General features: G+C 56.7%; 3 protein-coding genes across 3 annotated transcripts in view; 2 read left to right on the top strand and 1 right to left on the bottom strand.

The window, feature by feature from the left end:
- Window positions 1-1,675, top strand: part of DPP9 (dipeptidyl peptidase 9) — a 39,205-nt gene extending 37,530 nt beyond the window's left edge. Inside the window, exon 22 of the mRNA XM_045989977.1 lies at window positions 644-1,675. Within this exon, the coding sequence (XP_045845933.1) occupies window positions 644-736 (93 nt within the window). The 3' untranslated portion in view covers window positions 737-1,675. The remainder of the gene's footprint in view (window positions 1-643) is intronic.
- Window positions 1,676-7,030: 5,355 nt separating this feature from the next.
- On the top strand, window positions 7,031-18,619 carry MYDGF (myeloid derived growth factor). The gene is made up of 6 exons (XM_045991126.1): window positions 7,031-7,246; window positions 8,184-8,234; window positions 14,574-14,635; window positions 15,950-16,031; window positions 16,833-16,905; window positions 18,150-18,619. Exons 1-6 carry the CDS (start codon window positions 7,073-7,075, stop codon window positions 18,227-18,229), a joined length of 522 nt encoding a protein of 173 aa, XP_045847082.1. The 5' UTR covers window positions 7,031-7,072; the 3' UTR covers window positions 18,230-18,619.
- On the bottom strand, window positions 14,651-16,825 carry LOC123932653 (collagen alpha-1(I) chain-like). Its single transcript, XM_045991124.1, has 2 exons — window positions 16,514-16,825; window positions 14,651-15,880 (listed from the first exon to the last, which is right to left on the bottom strand). Exon 2 carries the CDS (start codon window positions 15,751-15,753, stop codon window positions 14,773-14,775), a length of 981 nt encoding a protein of 326 aa, XP_045847080.1. The 5' UTR covers window positions 15,754-15,880; window positions 16,514-16,825; the 3' UTR covers window positions 14,651-14,772.
- Window positions 18,620-19,950: the final 1,331 nt, after the last annotated feature.

The raw sequence follows: 19,950 nt of genomic DNA, 5'->3' as shown, positions 1-19,950 counted from the left end.
CCCTTGGCATCAAGTCCTGGGCTCCCCTCTGGGGATAATGCGCCCTCAGGTGGTGAGGGAGGACCTAGGAAACAACTGACAGAGCCTGGGGCGGAAGGCCTGCCGTGGGAGGCAGGGCACGGCAGGTGGAGTCCTCTCTCAGCCTTTGGGTCCAATGCAGGTGGCTCCAATGAGCAGCACCAAGGGTCCATCCCCCCCCCCCCCCCCCCGCTGCCATACCCCGCTGAGATGGGTTCACTGTACCTCCCCAGGTCCCAGGACAGCTCTTAGCCTGGAGGCAGAGAGGTGGGCTCCCGGATGCACCATTCCTAATATGCCTGGGCTCTGTGTTCGGGAGACTAGCTTGGCAGCCCTGGAAAAGCCTAGAGAGGTCCACAGTCTTCATCCGGGTTTTCCAGGCTGGTGGCTGTGGTCAGGGAGGTCGTCACTTGCCCAGAGTGCACAGCAAGCGAGTTGGGGGAAGGGGGAGCAAAGGCGGTGTGGAACCCAGTCCCTCAGTCCAGGGTGCCTGCTGTTTCCACAGCCCCTCCCCCCAGGGGCCGCCCTGAGCTGGGGACTGGGGAGCAGGGGCAGGATGCCTGGCAACAATCGCCTGGGGCAGGGTACCTTTGTGTCACCAGCCCCGCCTTCTCTGTCCACCCAGATCTACCCCAACGAGAGACACAGCATTCGCTGCCCTGAGTCCGGCGAGCACTACGAAGTCACACTGCTGCACTTTCTACAGGAACACCTCTGAGCCCTCGCCGCGGGCCGCACATTCAGAGCACAATGGCTTTGCCGCTGCCGCAGCCGGGGTGCCGGCGGGAAGGCCCCAGTGGCCCCTGCAGCCCCGCCCCCCCGGCTGCGGCGCCCCCTCCCACCGCCCCCGCTGGACAGCCCCCCAAACCCAGCCTCTGCCTTCGCTGCCCCTATGCCTTTTCTCCTTTTTGTAACGCTCCTGGGTTTTTTGCCTGCTGCTTCTCGGTTGCCAGGACGGAGAGACGAGCCCCACATCCAAGAGGCACTTCCTCAGGCCATCCCCATCCCCTCTACGTTGTCCGGGAGCTGGAGCATCAACTCCACCCGGAACCCCCGGGGGGCGGGGACCCCGAGGACACCGGGCGGGGCCGGGCCTCCTCCCCGCCCCGCAGCGGCCTGCACGGAAGCATGCGTTCGCCTTTCCTTCCAGACCCGCCCCCGTCCGAGTGTGTTTTGTTTGGGGGGACGTTTTTCATGATTATTTAAAAGACAAAGCAAAGGGGGCCTAAACCTACAATGGAGTCCGCCGCCGGCCGGCCGCAGAGTTCCAGCCAGCCAGCCAGCACCTGTGGGGGGCGGGGGGCGACCCTTCTTCCAAGTGCGGCGGGGGGCGGTGCGCAGCGGGCCGCGAGCCTCCCGCCCGCCCCTGAGCGTTCAGCCGGCTCTGAAGCGCCCGGCCTGCGCGCTCCCGGGGCTCGGCCTTGGCAGTGGACCCCTCCCCGCCTCAGGGTTATCCTTACTCCTGCCTCTTCCTGCCTGCCAAGCGTTTTGCCGGGGGGCGGGCGAAAAGAAAAACAGGAAAGAAGCAAAAACAAACAAAAAACCCACCGGAAACGAACCACCTCTACATATTATGGAAAGAAAATATTTTTGTCGATTCTTATTCTTTTATAATTATGCGTGTAAGAAGTGGACTCAGTAAATGATTCCAGATGGACGCGCCGACGCCTGCCTGAGGTTCCTTCCAAGCCTGGGGCTGGGCTGGTGGTTCCTCCCACCGGTGGGGTCCTGGGAGGCGCCAGGGCTGGGAGATGGCCCGCCCCTCATCAGAGGGTCCCAGGGAGGACCGTTCTGGGATGCAGCTCCTGTGTGTCCCCCGAGGGACTCAGCCCGGGATGTCCTGGGCGGCCTTTCCAGCCCACAGGCTTCCTCAGATAACAGCTCCAGCCAAGGTGCATAGCCTTCTGGCCCGTTACTAGGCCCTGGGTGCCTTCACTTAAATTCCTAGTATCTGAACAGAGGCTTGACTCCATGGTTCCTGGCTCAGGAGGGCAGGCCATTCCCCTCTTCCCGTCTGTCCCAGCAGCCGAGAGCTAGGGAGAGCTGAGGCAGGCTGCACGCTGGTCCCAACAGCAGGATGGCCTCACCTGGCACCTTCACCCTCTCCGGACTTGGGGAAGTCCCGCTTTTGTTTTTAATAGCTTAACAAGTTAAACTGTAGCACAAAAGGATACACAGAGAAAAGACGCTTTCCCTCCAGAGAGGTGATCACCTCCCAGTCTCTATTTTTAACACCTGAATTCTCTTCCTCCCTCTGAATGTGCCAGAATTTATTTTGCCAGGCACCTGTTAACTGATAATCAGTTATTCTGGGCTTTTCTGTTTAAATCAGTATAAATCAGGGGTCAGTGGACTTACTGTGCAAAAGGCCAGAGAGTAAATATGTTAGGCCTTGTGGGCCTGACAGCCTGGGGTACAACTGCTCAACTCTGCCCTCCTAGTTCAAAAGCAGCCTCCAATGATATGTAGATGAGTGTTTGGCTGGGTGCCAATAAAACTTTATTTACAAAACCAGGCAGCTGGTCAGATCTAACCCACAGGCTATAATTGATCAAGCCCCAGTATAAGTGATATTGTAACAAATAGTCTTGCACATATTTTGGGCATATGTTTGGGTTTATAGGGTAAATTCCTAGAATTATCAAAAGGCATACTCGTTTTTAGTTCGACAGAGTACTGCCAGATTGCCTTCCAAAGAGAACACCTCAATGTAAACCGCTCCAAGAAGGGTGAAGTGTGCCTGTTTCCCCACTCCTTCGCCAGGACTACCTGCTATCAGATATTTTTATCTTCACCGATCTTAGGGGTGAAACATGGTATCTCGCTGTAGTCTGAACTCACGTTTCTTTTATGTGTGGGGATGGTTTCATGTTTTAAGACACTTGTTGACTAGCAATCATTGCTATAGATCAATAGGTCATTTGATCTGTTGGCCTCATTGATTTGTGGAGACTCTTTACATATGAAGGAAATCAGTCCCTTGTCATCCATATCGGAAACTGAACAATGTTGTCAATCTCAATGTGTTTTACGGGTAGGGAGCTCAGCCAATGAAATGTTTAAAATCCCAGTCTTGAGAATAAGATGCCTTTCGCTTAAACCTCTGTGCAACAAAGTGGAGGAGGGGACTGGTCACAGATCACAGAAGGACAGAAGCCTGTGGCAAAGGGCACTGGGCTTGCTCCAGGAGCGTTGGCAGCTGGAAACCTGCACTTGTCTCCAAGCAGGAACTCTTCCTGAGAACCTTCTACTCCTGCCTCACTCAGTCGGAACTCAGATTGCCGTGAAACAACACCTGTTGGCCTAGCTTCAGTCATTCACATTCCTACCCGACAAGGAGGCCTGGAAGAGGAAGTGGGGTTCCAACAGGAAGGAGGGTGGATAATGGGCAGCTACAAAAGGACAAGTGTCCGTTAGCAGAAGGTCAAGGTCTCAGAGGTGGCAGGTAGAGACATTTGATTCTTCCAGACTGTTTTGTGGGCCACTTTTCTCCTCCACAGGTGCGGGAATCTGATCCGTCAGTGGGGGGGGGGGGGTCCCCAGCACTGTTTGACGATGCCTATGCATAGGCTTTCCTGTTGGAAAAGCTCATCTCTTCCCTAATTGGCAAGAACCCATATGCGATGGAAATAAAAGCCTGTGTCGTATTGGATGCAGAGACTTCCCAGTTTGGCATTTGTCTGCCAACATGTTTGTGGTATTTCAGCACAAACAAACAAAAACTGTGGAACATGTAGGAGGTTGAAAAGATAGTAAAGAGTCCCATGGACGCTTCACGCAGCTTACATCTTACCCAAGCACAGTGCATTGTCAATATCAGGAAAGCAACATGAGTGCAGTGTGATTAACTAGACTCCATACCTTATATGGATTTTACGAGCATTTACATGTGCTCGCTGGTGACTGTGTGTCTGTTCCTTTTTGTCACCTGTATAGATTCCTGTAACCAACACCACAGTCATTATATGGAACCGTTTATTCTCAAGAAAGGAGTTCCTCTGTGCAATCTCGTTACATCCACACCTATCCTGCTTATGGTTTCCTGAACACAGAGAGAGAGAGATGTCCATGGATATTTGTGTCCCCGAATGGTTTCCTTAAGGACTGCTAGATTTCATGTCATGATTAAAAAGCAGGGTCTTTGGAATAATGGTTTGTGTTTTTTGTTTGCTGTTGTTTTTTTTTTTTTTTTACTTTTAATGTGATTTTTTTTCCTTTGAGGCAAAAAGGAAAAACAAAAGAGGTTTGGGCTCAGTCTTTCTGAAAAGAAAACATGTACACACAGCCCTCCCTAACCTCAGTGGGAGACTCAAACAGCTCACAACTGAAATATCTTGTTAGCAACAGCTCTTGGCCACTAACTGAATCCTTCAGAGTGAGGGACTGAAGGTCAAACACAGCAGGTGAGGTAATGGGAAAGACATCGACAGGACCATGCTGTGTGAAACACAGAATAAGACTGTCATCCAGTTTATGGAGCCAGTTTCTAATGGGTCCAGAGCAGGCAGTTGCAAGGAGAAAGAAATTTCTTAATGTGAGCAAATAGGCCAATTTACGACAGGCGGCCCATACCAGAAGGACATCAGTATTGGAATTAGGGTTGTCTGAGGAGCCGTTAGCCTGCTGGAGGACCCTCCTGACCTTCCTGAAACTGACCTTCATTCTGCGTCTGAGGGAGTTAAAGGGATGTGAGAAAGGTTTTTTTTTTTTTTTAAAGATTTTATTTATTTATTTGACGGAGAGAGAGATCACAAGCAGGCAGAGAGGCAGGCAGAGAGAGAGGAGGAAGCAGGCTCCCTGTGGAGCAGAGAGCCCGATGCGGGGCTCGATCCCAGGACCCTGAGATCATGACCTGAGCCGAAGGGAGCGGCTTAATCCACTGAGCCACCCAGGCGCCCCGAGAAAGGTTTTTTGATAGAGCCAAGCTTAGGGGTTCCCTCTGCCATTTTCTTTCTGGATTCTGTCATTTCAAGTCAAGAAGGACTAGGAAAACAAGCTTAATTCTGGATACTCCTGGCCTCGTTGTTCTTGTTTTCTTGAAAATTTAAGAAATTTGTGACAAAAAAGGTATGTGTCTGGGCAAGGGGGAAGCTTGTATTAAGAATTCTTACTTGTAGAAATTTCACCTGCATTTCCTCAGCTAATTTTCCTGACAACCCCCAATGTACGGATTATTTTCTTTTTAGCTTATTTTGAAACAATTTTAGGCTCACAGAAAAGCTGCAGGAATAGTGCGGAGCTCCTGGAGACCCTTCACCCAGCCTCCCCTAATGTTCACATCACCACATAACCATGGTGCAATCAGGTTAAGGGAGCCAGGAAATTAGCATCAATACAATCCTATTATCTACGACACAGAGGCCATTTTTCTGGTCCAGGATTGTTGCTGACTGAACACGTCCCTCCAAAATATGTATGTTGAAAGCGAACACCCAAGGTGATGGCGTGGAGAGGTGGGGCCTTTGGGAGGGGGTTAGCTCATGAGGGTGGACCCCCACGAATGGGATGAGTGCCTTCATGAGAGAGGCTCCAGAGGGCTTCCCGCCCCTTCCGCCCCCTGAGGACTGTGGGCATAGGAGCATAGGGATGCCCATAAACACCATGCCTGCTAGATACCTCGCCTTGATCTTGAACTCCCAGCCTCCAGAACTATGAGAAATTACACGTGTGTTTTTTCATAAACCTCCCGGTCTGCCGTACAACAGATTGAACTCAGACAAGGACCCCATCCAGGATCCCATACTGTGTTTCGTTGTCTTGGTCTCTTCACTCTGTGATGGTGCCTCAAGCGTTGTCTTTCATGATGTTTGTGAAGAGTACTGCCCTGTTATCTTGCGGGATGTCCCTCAGCTTGGGATCCTGTAGGATATTTGCTTATAATTAGATTGAAGTCATGCACTTGGGGCAGGAAGTCTAGAGGTGCAGCTGAAATGTCTTTTCAGTTGTCGTTGAAGTCTCATTGGTGACATTGGGCTAAAGATGGTGTCTTCATTATAAAATGACTATTTTTCCATTTATAACTAATTAAGCGTCTTGGGGGGAAATACTTTGAGCCTATAGAAATATCCTGTTTCTCATCATATTTTCCCCCACCAATGGTTAGATCTGCTAACCTTAAAAAATAAAACTGCCAGTTATTTTACCAGTAAAAATAGGTTTATTCAGTAATAGTAAGGAATTGCAACCCAGGACAAGCAAGCTACAGCAAAAACCGGAGGCAAATCTGCAGAACAAAGGAAACGACTACTCTTATGGAAGAAAGAGGAAGTCGGGAGGGCTATTATAATCAAAAAGTCCACTGCTCTCAGGGCCAGATGTGGGGACTTCTCATTGGCTGGGCTGGCTGGGTCTGGGCTGTGGCTGTCTATCATTGGCTGGGATGTGGCCGTCCCTCACTGGCTGGGCTGTGGCCGTCTCTTATTGGCTGTACTGTCACTATCTCTCATTGACTAGGCTGTGGCTGTCTTTCATTGGCTGGGCTCTGGCTGTGTCTCATTAGCTGGGTGGTGATTATCTCTCGTTGGCTGCCTCTGATTGGCTGGGCTGTTGCCAGGGCAGGGGAAAATTTCCTTCCTCCTGCTAAGGCCGTGAGGTAGTGGTTAACATACTATGGACTTGCAAGGGGCTGGCCTTCCTGTTGGGTCTGTAACTGACTCATAGGGTGCAGAGCTTTCCCTGCCGGCCTCTCCACTCCATCCTAAACGAGGGTTCCTCTAACTTTCAGATCCACCCAGGGATCTTGGCTGCAACAACTGAGGTCATCGTCCATTTCCCTCATTCCCGACGGAACTTACGACGGTTACTAACTGGAAGAGCTGTGGGCTCACTCACAGGGTTGGGAACTTCATCACCTGGTTGGTCTCCAGGACCACCCACCCCAGGGACTCCTCCCGGAAGTCCAAGCCCCGCCCCAACATGGCAGCCCCGGCCCGGGAGGAGGCGGGGCGCGCCAGGTCACGTGGCTGCGACGCCGCCGACGTGGCCTCGAGCGGATGCCCCACGTGTCCCTCGCGGCGTCCCGTCGCCGCCCCAGCCCCGCGGACCCGATCCCAAGATGGCGGCGCCCAGCGAAAGGAGGAACGGCGGAGGCGCGAGCTTGTGGGCTGCGTTGCTGCTGGCGGCCGCGGCGTTGAGGCCGGCGGAGGCGGTGTCCGAGCCCACGACGGTAGCGTTTGACGTGCGACCCGGCGGCGTCGTGCATTCCTTTTCCCAGAACGTGGGTCCGGGGGTACGTACCGCTGCCGCCCCGGGGGCTTGAGCGGTGGCGCCGGTGGGGGCGGGTCCTGAGAAGGGGACGCGGACGTTCGGGGGGCGGAGACTGAGCTGGGAAGGGGGTCTCGGGGGCGCGGTCGCCACTGAGGTGCGACTGAGTTTACCGGAGCCGGGAGTCCTGGAGTGCGGGGACTCGGAGGGGTCGTTCGCCCCCAGACTCTGCAGAAAGTCAGCCCCGCTGCAGCTCTGACGAGGGCGGAAGTAGACAGACGTTGCTCTTTTTCTGCATTGCACGAGGCCTTCCTTCTCTTTCAGTGAGGGGTGAGGCAAGACCTCGCCCGGGGGTCTGCAAGCCTGGGTCTGGCCCAGCCCTCCCCGCAGCTTGTTGGAGAAGTCTTTCCCCTCCCACCTTCGCGTTCCCTGTCTGTAAGGGATGTCCATAGGTGGTGTTTATTGAGCACTTCCTTATAGCCAGATACCGCCAAGTGCTTGATTTGCTAGGACCGTTTCACAGTTGAGGGAAACAGGCTCAGAGGAGCTTTCCCTTGTCTGAGGCCCACAGCAGGGCAGAGATGGGTTCTCTGGGGTCCATAACCTGCTTCCAAAGTCCATGTGCCTAGATGGGTGAGTGCTTGGAGGGTGTAGGACCTCCCCCTTCTCCTCTTCCTGTTCTTCATCCCCCAGAAGCCACCTGAGTTGTTTGTCCTGACTCAGGAGCGCACGAACAGGGGGGCTGGCAGGGGACTTCTGCCTGGGTAGACACTGGGAGGTCTTGCGGGGCGGGCCTCCTGGGACGTCAGCCGGGAATCTTGCGCTGCCTCCTTCCACTTAATGCAGATGCTCAAAAGACGGATCGTCTTGACTTTGGATCTCAGAAGGGCATCCTGAGACCCTGCATCATAAGCACTAAGGATCACCTCCTAACAAGCTTTTTTCCACCTTCCATTCTCCAGGACAAATACACTTGTGCGTTCACCTATGCTTCTCAAGGAGGGACCAACGAGGTGAGTTGTTCAAAATTCCACGCAGTTTCGTATGGCAGTATCCACTGTGGCGGAGAGATGCTCTCCGGGGAGCAGTGGGGTTGGGTCGTACCTTAATTAACTTACACACATTGAACTATTCTCATCTCACCAATAAAAGGTAATGCTCAAGGTAACAAGTGATGGCAGATTCCCTCTGTAATTCCAGAGTGAACAAATGTCTGGGTGGAAAGAGGCCTGTGAGATACGGACGTGCCGCGCCCATGAGCCTCTCTTAGGAGTATTTTATTTGCCTTCTGTGCTGCGTGACAAATCACGACAAACTTAGCAGCTTAAAACAACAGCCATTTATTATCTCACAATTTTGGAGGTCAGAAGCTGCGGTCAGCTCAGCTCTCAGCTGGGTGCTTCATAAAGCCCAAATCAAGTTGTCAACCGGCGGGGGTCTCATCTATAGGCTCCTTCGAGCTGTCTGTAGAATTCAGTTCCTTGCCGTGTAGGACTGAGGTCCCCGTTTCTTGGCGACTGTTTTCTCCAGCAGCTGGTGGCAAGAAATAATAAGAAAGATCGAAAGCATAAGAAGAAAGTGACTCACCATTGCTGGCTGTGAGGGGAGTGCAGGACCAGGAGGGCAGGTGGCCCCTAGGAGCTGAGGGCAGCCCCTGGCAGGTGGCGTGACTTCAGTTTTACCACTGCAGGAACTGAATTCTTTTACCACTGCAGGAACTGAATTCCATCATAAGCACGTGAGTTTGAAGAGGACTCTGGACCTCAGTCAGGGGTACAGTCTGCTGACACCTTGAGTCCAGTCTGGAGAGACTCTGAGCAGAGGGCCCGCCGTGGCCAGCCTTTGCCTTGGGGACTGGGAGCTGAGCAGTGGGGAGTGCAGTTAAGCTGTTAAATTTGTGGTCATTTATCACGCAGGGTAGTGACTTGAGTAACCCCCCACCCCAAAGATGCATTCACATCCCAATTCCTGGAACCTGTGGACGTAACTTTACTTAGAAAAAAATATTTGCACAGTAAGTTCAGGATTTTGCAATGAAGAGATCACCCTGGGTTACACAGGGGGCCTAGATCCAGCGGCAGCTCCTCTTACAAGAGACACTCGGGAGATTTGGTAGAAGAGGAGAAGACACACAGGAAAAGGCCGTGCGAAGACGGAGGCAGAGATGGAGGGGCACAGCCAGAAGCCAAGGGACACCTGGAGCCACCAGAAACCGGAAGAGGCAGGAAGGATCCTGCCCCAGAGCCCTCAGGGGGAGCCTGGGGACACCTTGATTTGAACTTCTGGCCTCCGGAACCGGCAGAGAAGAAATGGTAGTGGTTGTAAGGTGGCGAGGTTGGGCTGCAGCAGTGGCCACAGCCACGGACTAGCAGTGCCGCGCTGTCAGAGGCGCCCCGAGAATAAAGTGTCGGTGTGGAGTGCTGTCCGCATACCGCTGCTTGGTCTTCCCGGGCCGGAGAGCGCAGGTGTTTGGGAAGACACAGACTTTCTGCTCAACGTTGTTAGAAAGAATAAAAAATGAAAAGGAAGAATTCATCATCACTATAAAAATCAGTAAAAACCATCTTCCCGGGGCGCCTGGGTGGCTCAGTGGGTTGGGCCTCCGCTTTCGGCTCAGGTCATGATCCCAGGGTCCTGGGATCGAGCCCCACATCGGGCTCTCTGCTCAGCAGAGAGCCTGCTTCCTCCTCTCTCTCTCTGCCTACTTGTAATTTCTGTCATTCAAGTAAATGAATAAAATCTTTAAAAAAAAAAAAAACTTCCCCCTTTTTTTTTTTTTTTTTGGGGGGGGAGATTGTCCATTTCTCAGACAGCACGAACGGGGTTGAGAGGCAGAAGGAGAAGCCGGTTCCCCCTTGAGCAGGGAGCCCGATGCGGGGCTCAGTCCCAGGACCCTGGGATCATGACCTGATCTGAAGGCAGACGCTTAACTGACTGAGCCACCCAGGCGCCCCCGATCTTTTTGTCCCTAATTGCGCTTTCCACCCCAGCAACCACACTTTAGGAAGTACTCTCGTTCCAGAACAGTGTGCGGCACTGTGCCACCTGGCAGTGCAGAGTCGTAGAGATGGGGGCTGCTTGGGAGCCGCTCTTGTGCCTGTCACTCCCGGCAGGCCGGTTCTCAGCCCCCCTCTCCTTCCCCTCGGGACAGCACGTTGAAATGGGCAGGAGCAGCTCTGTCCCCCCACAGTACCACTAACGTCTGGGATTCGGGGCCAGGTCGCTCTCTGAAGGAGCTTTCCCAGGCACCGGGGCCTCGAGCAGCCTCCCCAGCCCCACCCAGTCAGGGCCAGGAGCACCCCAGCCCTCAGTCCTGACTTCCAAAAGCATCTCCAGACATTGCCCAGTGTTCCGTGAAGGACAGAATTCTCCCTCGTTGGAAACCACTGGGCAAGAACGACTTCTGGTACTCTGGATAGGACTTGTTTGTAAGTAAATGGTTCCCGGTGACGTTATTTTAACAAAATGCAACGAACAAGCAGTGACCCCCGGCCACCAGGCTTCCTGCAATGGTCCGCCCATTCCTGCCTCACTTCCAGGACTCACTGCTTCTCCAGATGGTCCTCTCCACTGTGGGATGAAGCCAAGTGGTGGAATGTTCCTCCTAATCATGAGCCAAAGCCCGTCAGTCCGGCCGACCCCGACCCCGGCACCCGGAACCAGTCCCACCGTGCCCTCTTCCCGTGGCAGCCTTTGGATGTGTGTGGATAACTGATTCACGGGACCATGAACCGAGCAGCAGCTCGCCTGTGGCGTCTGTGCAGTGCTAAGCCACGCGCACATCTCATTTCTTCCTCTCCACCACCCCAGGGGCCGCGGTGCTCTGGCATTACCCTGTTTCACACTCGAGGACACGGAGGCCCAGGCTCTCCCAGCTGGGAAGTGACCGAGGTCCCTGGGGAACAGACCCCTATCCACTGCTCTGTGCTCCTGACCGAGGGTCACCCGCAGCTTGGAAGAGAGCAAGCTCGTGCCCCCCACCCCGCCTCCTCCTCCGACTGAACTTAAACTCTCAGAGGTGGACAGCCCGCTGCCGTGTCGGGTGAGGGAGCCAAGTTCACGCACGCTGGCTGGGCCCGCCACAGACCGGAGCCCTGCCCTGGAGTCGCGGTTGGCTCACACACTGTACTTCAGCAGTCAGCTGGAATTGGTTTTGGAAGACGAAGTACCTCCTGCAGGAAATCACCTCTACGCAGAGCCGACGTGTCGTGGCTCGGACTTGGCCCAGCCGCAGCCCTCTAGAGCGGTGACGGGACCACAGGGAGCCCAGCGCCTGGGCAGGTGATGCTGCGTGAGCCGGAGGGGTGACTCTTTGGTGGCTGTCCTGCAGCTACCTCCCAAGTGAATGGCGGCCGGATTCTCGGCGAAGGTGCGGGGATAGTTAGATGTTCTATAGTCCGCCGGACACCGCGGAGATGCCCCTCGGAGCAGCCGGAACGGAAATCCAAGAGGCCCCGGGGGTGTTCCTGCAGAGGCCTCATCAGAGAGAGGAAGCCCCAGCGTCTGGTTGGCGCCCGGGAGGACCCATGGCCGGGCTGGGGGTGTGCCGGGGCGCCGGGTGCACGGAGCGCGGAGCCGGGGCCTCTGAGGGAGCACAGCCCGCGCCGGCTCCTTCGGTGATGGTTGGCTTCGGCAGAGGGTCACCTGGGAGGCCAGGGCTGTGCTGGCAGGTGACAGTAGGCACAGGATCTTTCAGTGCCCGCCGGGAGGCGGGGCAGCCGGGGAGCTTGGCTGAGTTCGGTGGGGATGCAAACAGGCTGTTTCTTACAAAGTTAGACGTGTGTTCACCGTAAAAGTGAGCTGTCTGCCCACTAGGAATGAAAACTCACCCACGCAAAAACCTGTACATGACCCTTCACAGCAGCAGGGTTCACGGTGGCCTGCAGGCGAGAACAACTGTGGTGTCCGTCAGTGGGTGAACGGAGGCACATAGGCTGTTCACCATGCATGGGAGCGTCACTGCTGTGAACGGGCGCCTGGGGACAGACCCTGAGCCCACATGTGTGACGCGTCCAGAACAGGCCCATCCACAGACGGGAAGGGGGCTCAGGTGGGCAGGGAAGAGATAGAGCTTCTTTCTGGGGTGATGGAATGTTCTGGAACTAGATCGTGGGGATGGTTGCAGATCTCTGCATATGCTAGAAAACACAGAATCGTTCGCCATACGAGAGTGAATTGTGTAGCGTGTCTATATTTCTCAGTCGAGCTGTTGAGTAAAGGACCCGTGGACACGGCCGGTGGTGTGGAAGGCTCTCCAGTGTCCCAGGCTAAGCGAAACCATGACAGACTGTGCACTGCCTGGTTCCAGTCTGGGGACGGCCTTGCAAAGGCACAGCTCTGAGATGGGGTCAGCAGTTACCAGGAATTTGCAGGTTAACTGCAGAGGGAAGGGGCTGGGGACCCAGGGACACAGACCTGGTCTGTATCTTCATTAGATGGGGGATACGGCGCTAGAAGCATGTCGGAGCTTCTAGAACTGTCACCAAAAGGGGTGCATTTCTCCATGTGTCGTCTATATCTTAATAAAAACTAATCACAACCGCCAATTATGTGTCATCTGTCGTACCCGGCCACTCCTGTGCGGAGCTCCCCAAGGGCTCAGGCTGTGCCCAGAACACACACTCGCAGGAATGACTTCGTGCCCAAACCCGAGCCTCACCATCTGCGCACCGCGCCCTGCAGCCACGAGACTGCGGTGAAGCTCGCAGAACCGGGAGGCGGCTCAGAGGGATGTCGACCCTCTTGCTAAGAAACTCTTGGTTTTGGGGCGCCTGGGTGGCTCAGTGGATTAAGCCGCTGCCTTCGGCTCAGGTCATGATCTCAGGGTCCTGGGATCGAGCCCCGCATCGGGCTCTCTGCTCTGCAGGGAGCCTGCTTCCTCCTCTCTCTCTGTCTGCCTCTCTGCCTACTTGTGATCTCTCTCTCTGTCAAATAAATAAATGAAATCTTTAAAAAAAAAAAAAAAAAAAAAGAAACTCTTGGTTTTAAGTTTGTTTGCATTTGTAATTTTTTTTTTTTTAAAGATTTTATTTATTTATTTGACACAGAGAGATCACAAGTAGGCAGAGAGGCAGACAGAGAGAGTGAGAGGGAAGCAGGCTCCCTGCTGAGCAGAGAGCCCGATGTGGGACTCGATCCCAGGACTCTGAGATCATGACCCGAGCCGAAAGCAGCAGCTTAAACCACTGAGCCACCCAGGCGCCCGCATTTGTAATTTTTTGAACAGTGTTTCAACATTTGCCTCATCTTCAAGAGCTTTTTCAGAGTCGTGGAAAACCTCTCAGATCTATTTCATTGCATAAAACCATTTCCAGGTGCTCACAGGCCTTCGAGCCATGGACAGGTGTTTTTAGATAGGGAGGGAGAAAAATCTCCGGGTCCGTAGGTGTGGCCCGCAGCCGTCCCTTTGTCGAGCCAGAGTCCCTGGTTCCCGTTTCCCTGCTGCGGGCACACAGCATCTGGGGGACCATTTATTTCCGTCGCGATGAACCTAAAAATGGCCTTGTTTTTGTTCATGAGGAAACTCTGATGTTGAAGCAGGAGGACCAGTATCTTAGTACTCGGGGCAGGGGTCTGCAAACTCACATTTTACTAGCAAAACATACAGTCGCCTTAGGCACTCCAAGCCCACAGGGACTGTCTGTGTCCACCCACCAGGTTTGCAGGCGCCATGAAAATTAGAAGAGGCTGGTAGTGGTGTGTTCGGGAGTCATTTAAAAGTTTTAATCTGCAGGGGCGCTGGGGTTGCTCAGTCGGCTGAGTGTCTGACTCTTAATCTTTCTTGATTTTTTTAAAAAAGCTAACACTTTCACACCCTTCCAATAGAAAAACACATAGAAAGCTTTCTGGTGCCTTCCATCACCAGGTCCCACCTGTGTCCTCTCTGTAACCGTGAGCGCTGCGGTCTCGTGTCTGCTTGGAGGACCTGGTCCTGATCCAGCAAGTATGGATATAGGGTCTCCTTTTATTTTAGGGTTTGTTTTTTTCGAAAGGCTTTATTTTTCAGAGCTGTTTTAGATTCACAGCAAAAGTGAGCACAAGGCACACCCCCGGGTGTTTCCCCCACTCCCCAGCGGCCTCCCTGGTCATTGACGGCCGCCACTGAGAATGGGACGCTTGTGACCGTTGCCGAGCCCATGCGGCCGGTAGCTGACAGTCGGGCTCAGTCTCAGTGCTGCATCTCCTGTGGGTGTAGACAGGCGCCTGAGGACATGTTCCCACCCCTGTGGGCTGGCCCGGAGGCATCTGCCCGCCCCGAGCCAGGCGGCAGCCGGGAGGCCCAGGGAAGGTTGGCTGCCTTTGCAGGAGTGGAGGGCGTCCTGGGCTGACCTGTGTCTTCCGTCTCTCCCCAGAAGTGGCAGATGAGCCTGGGGACCAGCGAGGACAACCAGCACTTCACCTGCACCATCTGGAGGTGAGCCCAGGGTCCCTGGGGGAGCGGGAGTGTCTCCCCTGCAGGAGGTGCTTCTCTGGGGCTGCCGAGGGTGGGTGCCTGCGTGACTCCAGGCGCAGGAACCATCACCCCTGCGGGGCGTGGACTGGGGGCGATGGTCACCCACGTGCAGGCAGGAGGGGCGGGGTGACGCTGCTGGGGAGGGCTCCCCAGGGAAGCTCATGGACACGGGGACCCACAGGGGGTGGGGAGGCCGGGGGCCAGGCTTCCCCACACTGCCCCCCTCCGTCTCCCCGCCCTGTACTATGGCATGAGTGAACGGTGGCCCCGAGAAAGGACAGAGGGAATGGGGTGCTCAGCCCTGTGGGGGCGGGTGCTGGATAGGCGTCACATCCTGGCCCTGCTCCCCAGGTCTCTGTGGCCTGGATCTGGTTCTGCGAGAGTCGCTTGTAGGGCTCGTGTAGTGCACGCATTCCGGGGGACTCACAGCCCTCCAAGCCCTGGTCCTGCCCTCTGGGGGTCGGCCGAGGGGCACAGATCACGTGGAGGGCCATGGCAGGACACCCGTGTTCGAGTCCTGCTTGCAGGTAGTACCCCACAGTCCCCTGCCTGCTGCTGTCTGAAGCAGGGGCATTGCTGGGGACGGTCTCACCTACTCTGTGGACCGGCCCCTGTTGGCAGCAGGCAGAGGGGCCCCAGGGGCCATCCTGATGATGGCGTGTGGGCACCAGCTCCGAGCCACAGAGGCCTGTGGCTACGCTGGGCCCCGGCGGCTGCCCACTTGGCGAGAGGTCCTGCTGAACGGGCTGTTGTCCCAGCTCACACGTCGGCTGAGCAGGCTGCAGGAGGCTCCCTGGACCTCCCCTGCCTTCCTGCTGACGCGCCCCCAGCAGGACTCTCCTGCCCTCACCCCACTGCCCCTCCACCCCATCCGTGTCCGCGGCCACATGGGGCTCTTGACCCCGCACACCACCCCGCCCCGCACACCATCCCCCTTGCAGCTCCTCTCCGCTCTGGCCATGCTGACCTGGTGGTTCTGTAAATGCTCCCGTTTGCACCCGCCGGGACCCCTGCCCTCTGCTTGCTCCCTCCTCTGCCCAGTTAACTCCTGCCCTTCTCGGCGCCCGGGATGGCGCCATGCCCTGGTTCCTGGTACAGTACCTGGAATGGCTTTGGCGCCCAAAGAAAAAGCGCTCGTTCTGTCGTAAAACAGCTCAGACCCAGAAGGAGAACCAGACTTGTCAGTAAATGAGCCAAAAGAGTGTTCTAGTAAACAGCAAAGAGATGATGTTGAGGAGGCTGGGGCTGACCCCCTTGCCTGCGCTTCCTTCGCAGGCCCCAGGGCAAGTCCTATTTATACTTCACACAGTTCAGGGCAGAGGTGCGGGGCGCCGAGATCGAGTACGGCATGGCCTACGTGAGTACCGCGCGGGGGAGCGGGGGGGGGGGGGGAGCCGGCGGGGCAGTGCGGGGACAGGCACGGGCCCCTCCCTCGACATGGGACACCACGCAGACTCCGGGCCGGGACGTGCCAGGGACCGGGCGCGGGGCCCAGAGTGGGACCCCGCTGACCCCCTAGAGACCCGTGGCGGGAACCAGACACCTGGCCTCCCTCTCCTACCACCCGACAGTCCCCCCTTCCCGCCATCTCCCGCCAGTGCCCCCTGCTGGCGAGGCCCACGGAAAGCCAGAGGGGAGGGGCCAGGGACCCTCTGGGGACAGAAAGGGCAGGAGCGGCCTGAGGCACGGGCAGCCTGCTCGCTGGTGTGGGGAGGGCCTGGTGTGCCGCGGCTCCCGTGGCTTGTGGTTCGTGGCCCACCCAGAGGGGTTGCTCCTAGCTGTCCCACCGCGGACCGCTGCTCCTGCGCCCCCGAGCTCCCATCGGACTGGGAAACTCACTGAGCCCGTGGAAAGAGACACCGGTCTGATTTGTGCAGTTGCATTCAGGAGACTGTCCTGCTTCTGTCCTTCGCCTCTGTTCACCGGAGGGGAAAGTACCTTCCTCGGATTGCAGCAAAGGCACGAAGTTTGAAGCTGGTTGACTATCTCTTAAGCGGATTAACCGCTGCCCCTGCGGGCTTCTCTCACGTGCTTAAGAGAGCGGTGCCCGTGGTGCCACAGTGAGAGCGTGGCTTTAGCCGGCGCTGCCCTCGGGAGCAGGAGGAGCAGGCCAAACCGCCTTCCTTCCCGATGAGGACGTTTCTGCTTGTTCTTTCAGTCGAAAGCTGCATTTGAGCGAGAAAGCGACGTCCCCCTGAAAAGCGAGGAATTTGAAGTGACCAAGACGGCAGGTATGTAAGATGGTTTGTGGAAATGAAGCCCGGGTTCAGGCACATAAGGGGGGGGGCAGCACCCCCATCAGAGGGGCGGGTGACGGCCCAGCGTCTGCATGCTGTTTCTGTAAAGGGCTTCGCGGAGGCGACAGCCGAGACCACTCAACCCGGGTGAGCAGAGCCGTGAGCCACAGGGCACCGAACGGGCACGGCTGTGTCCTAATAAAACTCGATTTTAAGAACATGGAAATGTGAATTACATATCACAAAATACCATTTTCCTTTGATTTCGGCGGATGCTATGTAAACGTAAAAATCAGCCTTAGCTCATTGGGACAGGGCAAGCCCTACTTCGAGCATGAAAATCTGCTGGGCCCTTTGGGGACATTCGGTGGGATTGCTGCCCAGGAGGGGACCCCGGCGACATCCACACAGCCTGTCCCGGGTTCTGTGACTGCTTCGATGCCTGGGCAGCGGGGTTAGGAACCCCTAAGGTCTGCGGGGGGGGGGGGCCTGGGTGTCCTGAGCTGTGTTCAGCCTTCAGGGGCAGATGCTGAGCAGAAAGAAGGCTGGGGAGCTCCAGAGTTGGGGCTCTGTGCGTGAGAACAAGGGGGGTGAGCAGTGATGATGGACATGGGAGTAGAACCATGTCGTAGGGAGCCCTGAGTGTCCTGACGGACACCAGAGGTGAGGAGAAGGATCCTTACAGTTGTGGGGATCACCGGCATGGGAGTGGCGGGGGGTGCAGTGAGCGGGGCTTTTGGGAGGAGGGGCCGTGGGTCTGGAAGGAGCCCTGCCCCACCTGCAGGTCCTGGAGGGTGTGGGGGCAGTTCGGGTAGAGGTCCAGGACAGGAGATGGGGCAGCCAGCAGAACCTTGACCTCTGCGTGCACAGCCGAAGGGCAGGGCTGAGCCATTGGGGACAAGCCGGTGGAGGCCACAGTCCAGGTCCTGCTTGAAAGACACCGTTGGGCCTCAGACAAGTTCCCAGTGCCAGCGGGAGGTGGCGCAGCCCGCCCCCGACCCCCATCCGTCCTCGCTGTGGCAGAAATGACCATGGCTCTTCCCACCCTGAATGTTCCTGAGGTCTCCTGCCCTCAGGACTAGCCCAACAGCCTCTCCTTTCTTTGGTTCCTCACCCATAAGACTTTCAGGGCCGGGGGCCTTTCCATGTCGAGTTCACTTCCAGGGGCTGTGCCCCTACCCCGCCCAGGACGCAAAGCCTCTGGAGTGGTGGGGCCCAACCACGTGCTTCTCTTGCAGTGTCCCACAGGCCCGGGGCGTTCAAGGCCGAGCTGTCCAAGCTGGTGATTGTGGCCAAGGCATCCCGCAGTGAGCTGTGACCAGGAGCCCCATCGGGGGGCGGCTTGTCCTCGTTTCTGCTGAAGGAGCTGGGCTCTGGGAGAGCTGGCGCATTACCTGTTTTCATGGGGGCTGTTGGTTGATGTCCTCTGAACATGGAGCGGGGGTCTGGGACCCACTGCCCGTCTTTCTTATCAAAAAAGGCACTGGGGGGCGTGAAGGGGGCCTCCCCGGGGCATCGCGGCTTTCCTGAAGCCAGTGCGGGTCTCCCTGTGGACCAGGCCGGGCTCTGGATCACTCCCAGGGGCAGCGATTTTGCTGTCCCGAGCCAGCTCTTTGCTTACAGTTTCCCCAGGGGACCTTCTTCCAGGCTAGCTGGGGAGAAATGAAATGTTCTTTCATATTTAAATAAATAAGATGGTTGAAAAGCAGCCACGGTGGCAGCTGGTACCGGTGCCGGCCTGTCTGGGTGCTTGGGGCCGGGGCCCGGAGGCAGCAGCAGGGTCTGGTCACCCGCACGCCCTGCAGGAGACGGCGACCTGTGTCACCGCAGGCACCTGGAATCTCCAGGCACGATTCCTCTGGAGGCACAAACGCGCGGGGTCCCAAGGCGGTTGGCTGTGAACCTGGATCTCCCTGAGCTCATGGGGCAGGCCCAGCCACACCCCGCAGGTCGCCCCCTGTGGGGGGGCAGGGAGTGCCGGGGACAGACCTCTCCTGCACCTGGCTGCTCGGCTTTCTCTTTCTGAAGCCGGATTGCAGGTCGCAACTTAAAACAGCAGCAACCACAAACACCCACGGGCAAACAGATAAAACCCCGAAATGCCCAGCCACTCGGAAGGTCCTGCTCTCCGACAGCAGCGGGGCCTGGAGCCTGACCCCAGCTTGCCCTTCAGCCTGCCCTGCGACCCGGCCTTCTCACAAGCGGACGGACGGGAAAGAAGCCGTGGGCTGTGAATCGGAACCCTTGCTCATCGCAATCACCGCGTGGGATCGACAGAGGACCCCCCCACTCCCCTTTCACTCGCCTGGCCGCTGCCTTCATGCCAGCACGAGGACCTGGGCACGGCCCTGACCCCACTTGCCAGAGAAGCAGGTGTGAGGGTTCCTGCCCCAGATCGTACACCTGTGGGAAGCGGAGTGGGACTCTGCCCCGTAGACGCGCACGGGAGCGTGAAGGACAGCGGTTCTCACAGCACGCGGCAGCGGCAGCGGCAGGGACCCCCGCAGCCCCGGAGATACTGGGGAGGAAGGACGCCCCCATCCCTCGCTGTCCAGCTCAAGGGCACACACGTCCACAGGGGGTTCGCCCCACTCAAGAACGGATGCGCTTTGAGGTCTGGCAGGTGTGGGGACCTCAGGGAGGGTCCGGAGCCTTTGCTGCTCCGGTTTTGGGGTTCAGTGGATGAAAAACCCAAGGGTGTGGCGCCACAGCACCCCGGAGATGGCAGGCTGCCCGGGGCCGCCTACGGAAATAAGGCAGCAGGAAACTGGCGGGAGTGACATGGTCCCTGGGGTCCCTGCAGGTCCTGTGCGCCTGACCCCGGAGGAGAGACGGATGCGTCCATGGTCAGCCTGGAATCACTGACCGCTTCCGAATCCCGGGGGCTCGTCAAGGATGCAGAGCCGGTGGCTCCTGTGTCCTGGGACATGGCAGGCCATCCGGATGCAAACTAGTCGTCCTCGCCCTCACCAGCCATTTGCGGGCATCTTTCTAGATCTTTCTGCTAAACTCAAAAGGGAACCCACCCGGGCCCCGGGG

This window comes from Meles meles, chromosome 20, assembly GCF_922984935.1.
Source record: "Meles meles chromosome 20, mMelMel3.1 paternal haplotype, whole genome shotgun sequence".
Classification (NCBI taxonomy): domain Eukaryota; kingdom Metazoa; phylum Chordata; class Mammalia; order Carnivora; family Mustelidae; genus Meles; species Meles meles.
The sequence above is the reverse complement of the archived record's forward strand: the minus strand, read 5'-3'. Positions and strand labels throughout refer to the sequence as shown.

Bases quoted from the DNA above. Each gene is read 5' to 3' on its own strand.
- LOC123932653 (XM_045991124.1), bottom strand. From the start codon at position 15,753: ATGGCGCCATCCCGGGCGCCGAGAAGGGCAGGAGTTAACTGGGCAGAG.
- MYDGF (XM_045991126.1), top strand. From the start codon at position 7,073: ATGGCGGCGCCCAGCGAAAGGAGGAACGGCGGAGGCGCGAGCTTGTGG. The intron at 16,032-16,832 runs GTGAGTACCGCG...TTGTTCTTTCAG, and splicing joins TCGAGTACGGCATGGCCTAC to TCGAAAGCTGCATTTGAGCG. The intron at 16,906-18,149 runs GTATGTAAGATG...CTTCTCTTGCAG, and splicing joins TGAAGTGACCAAGACGGCAG to TGTCCCACAGGCCCGGGGCG.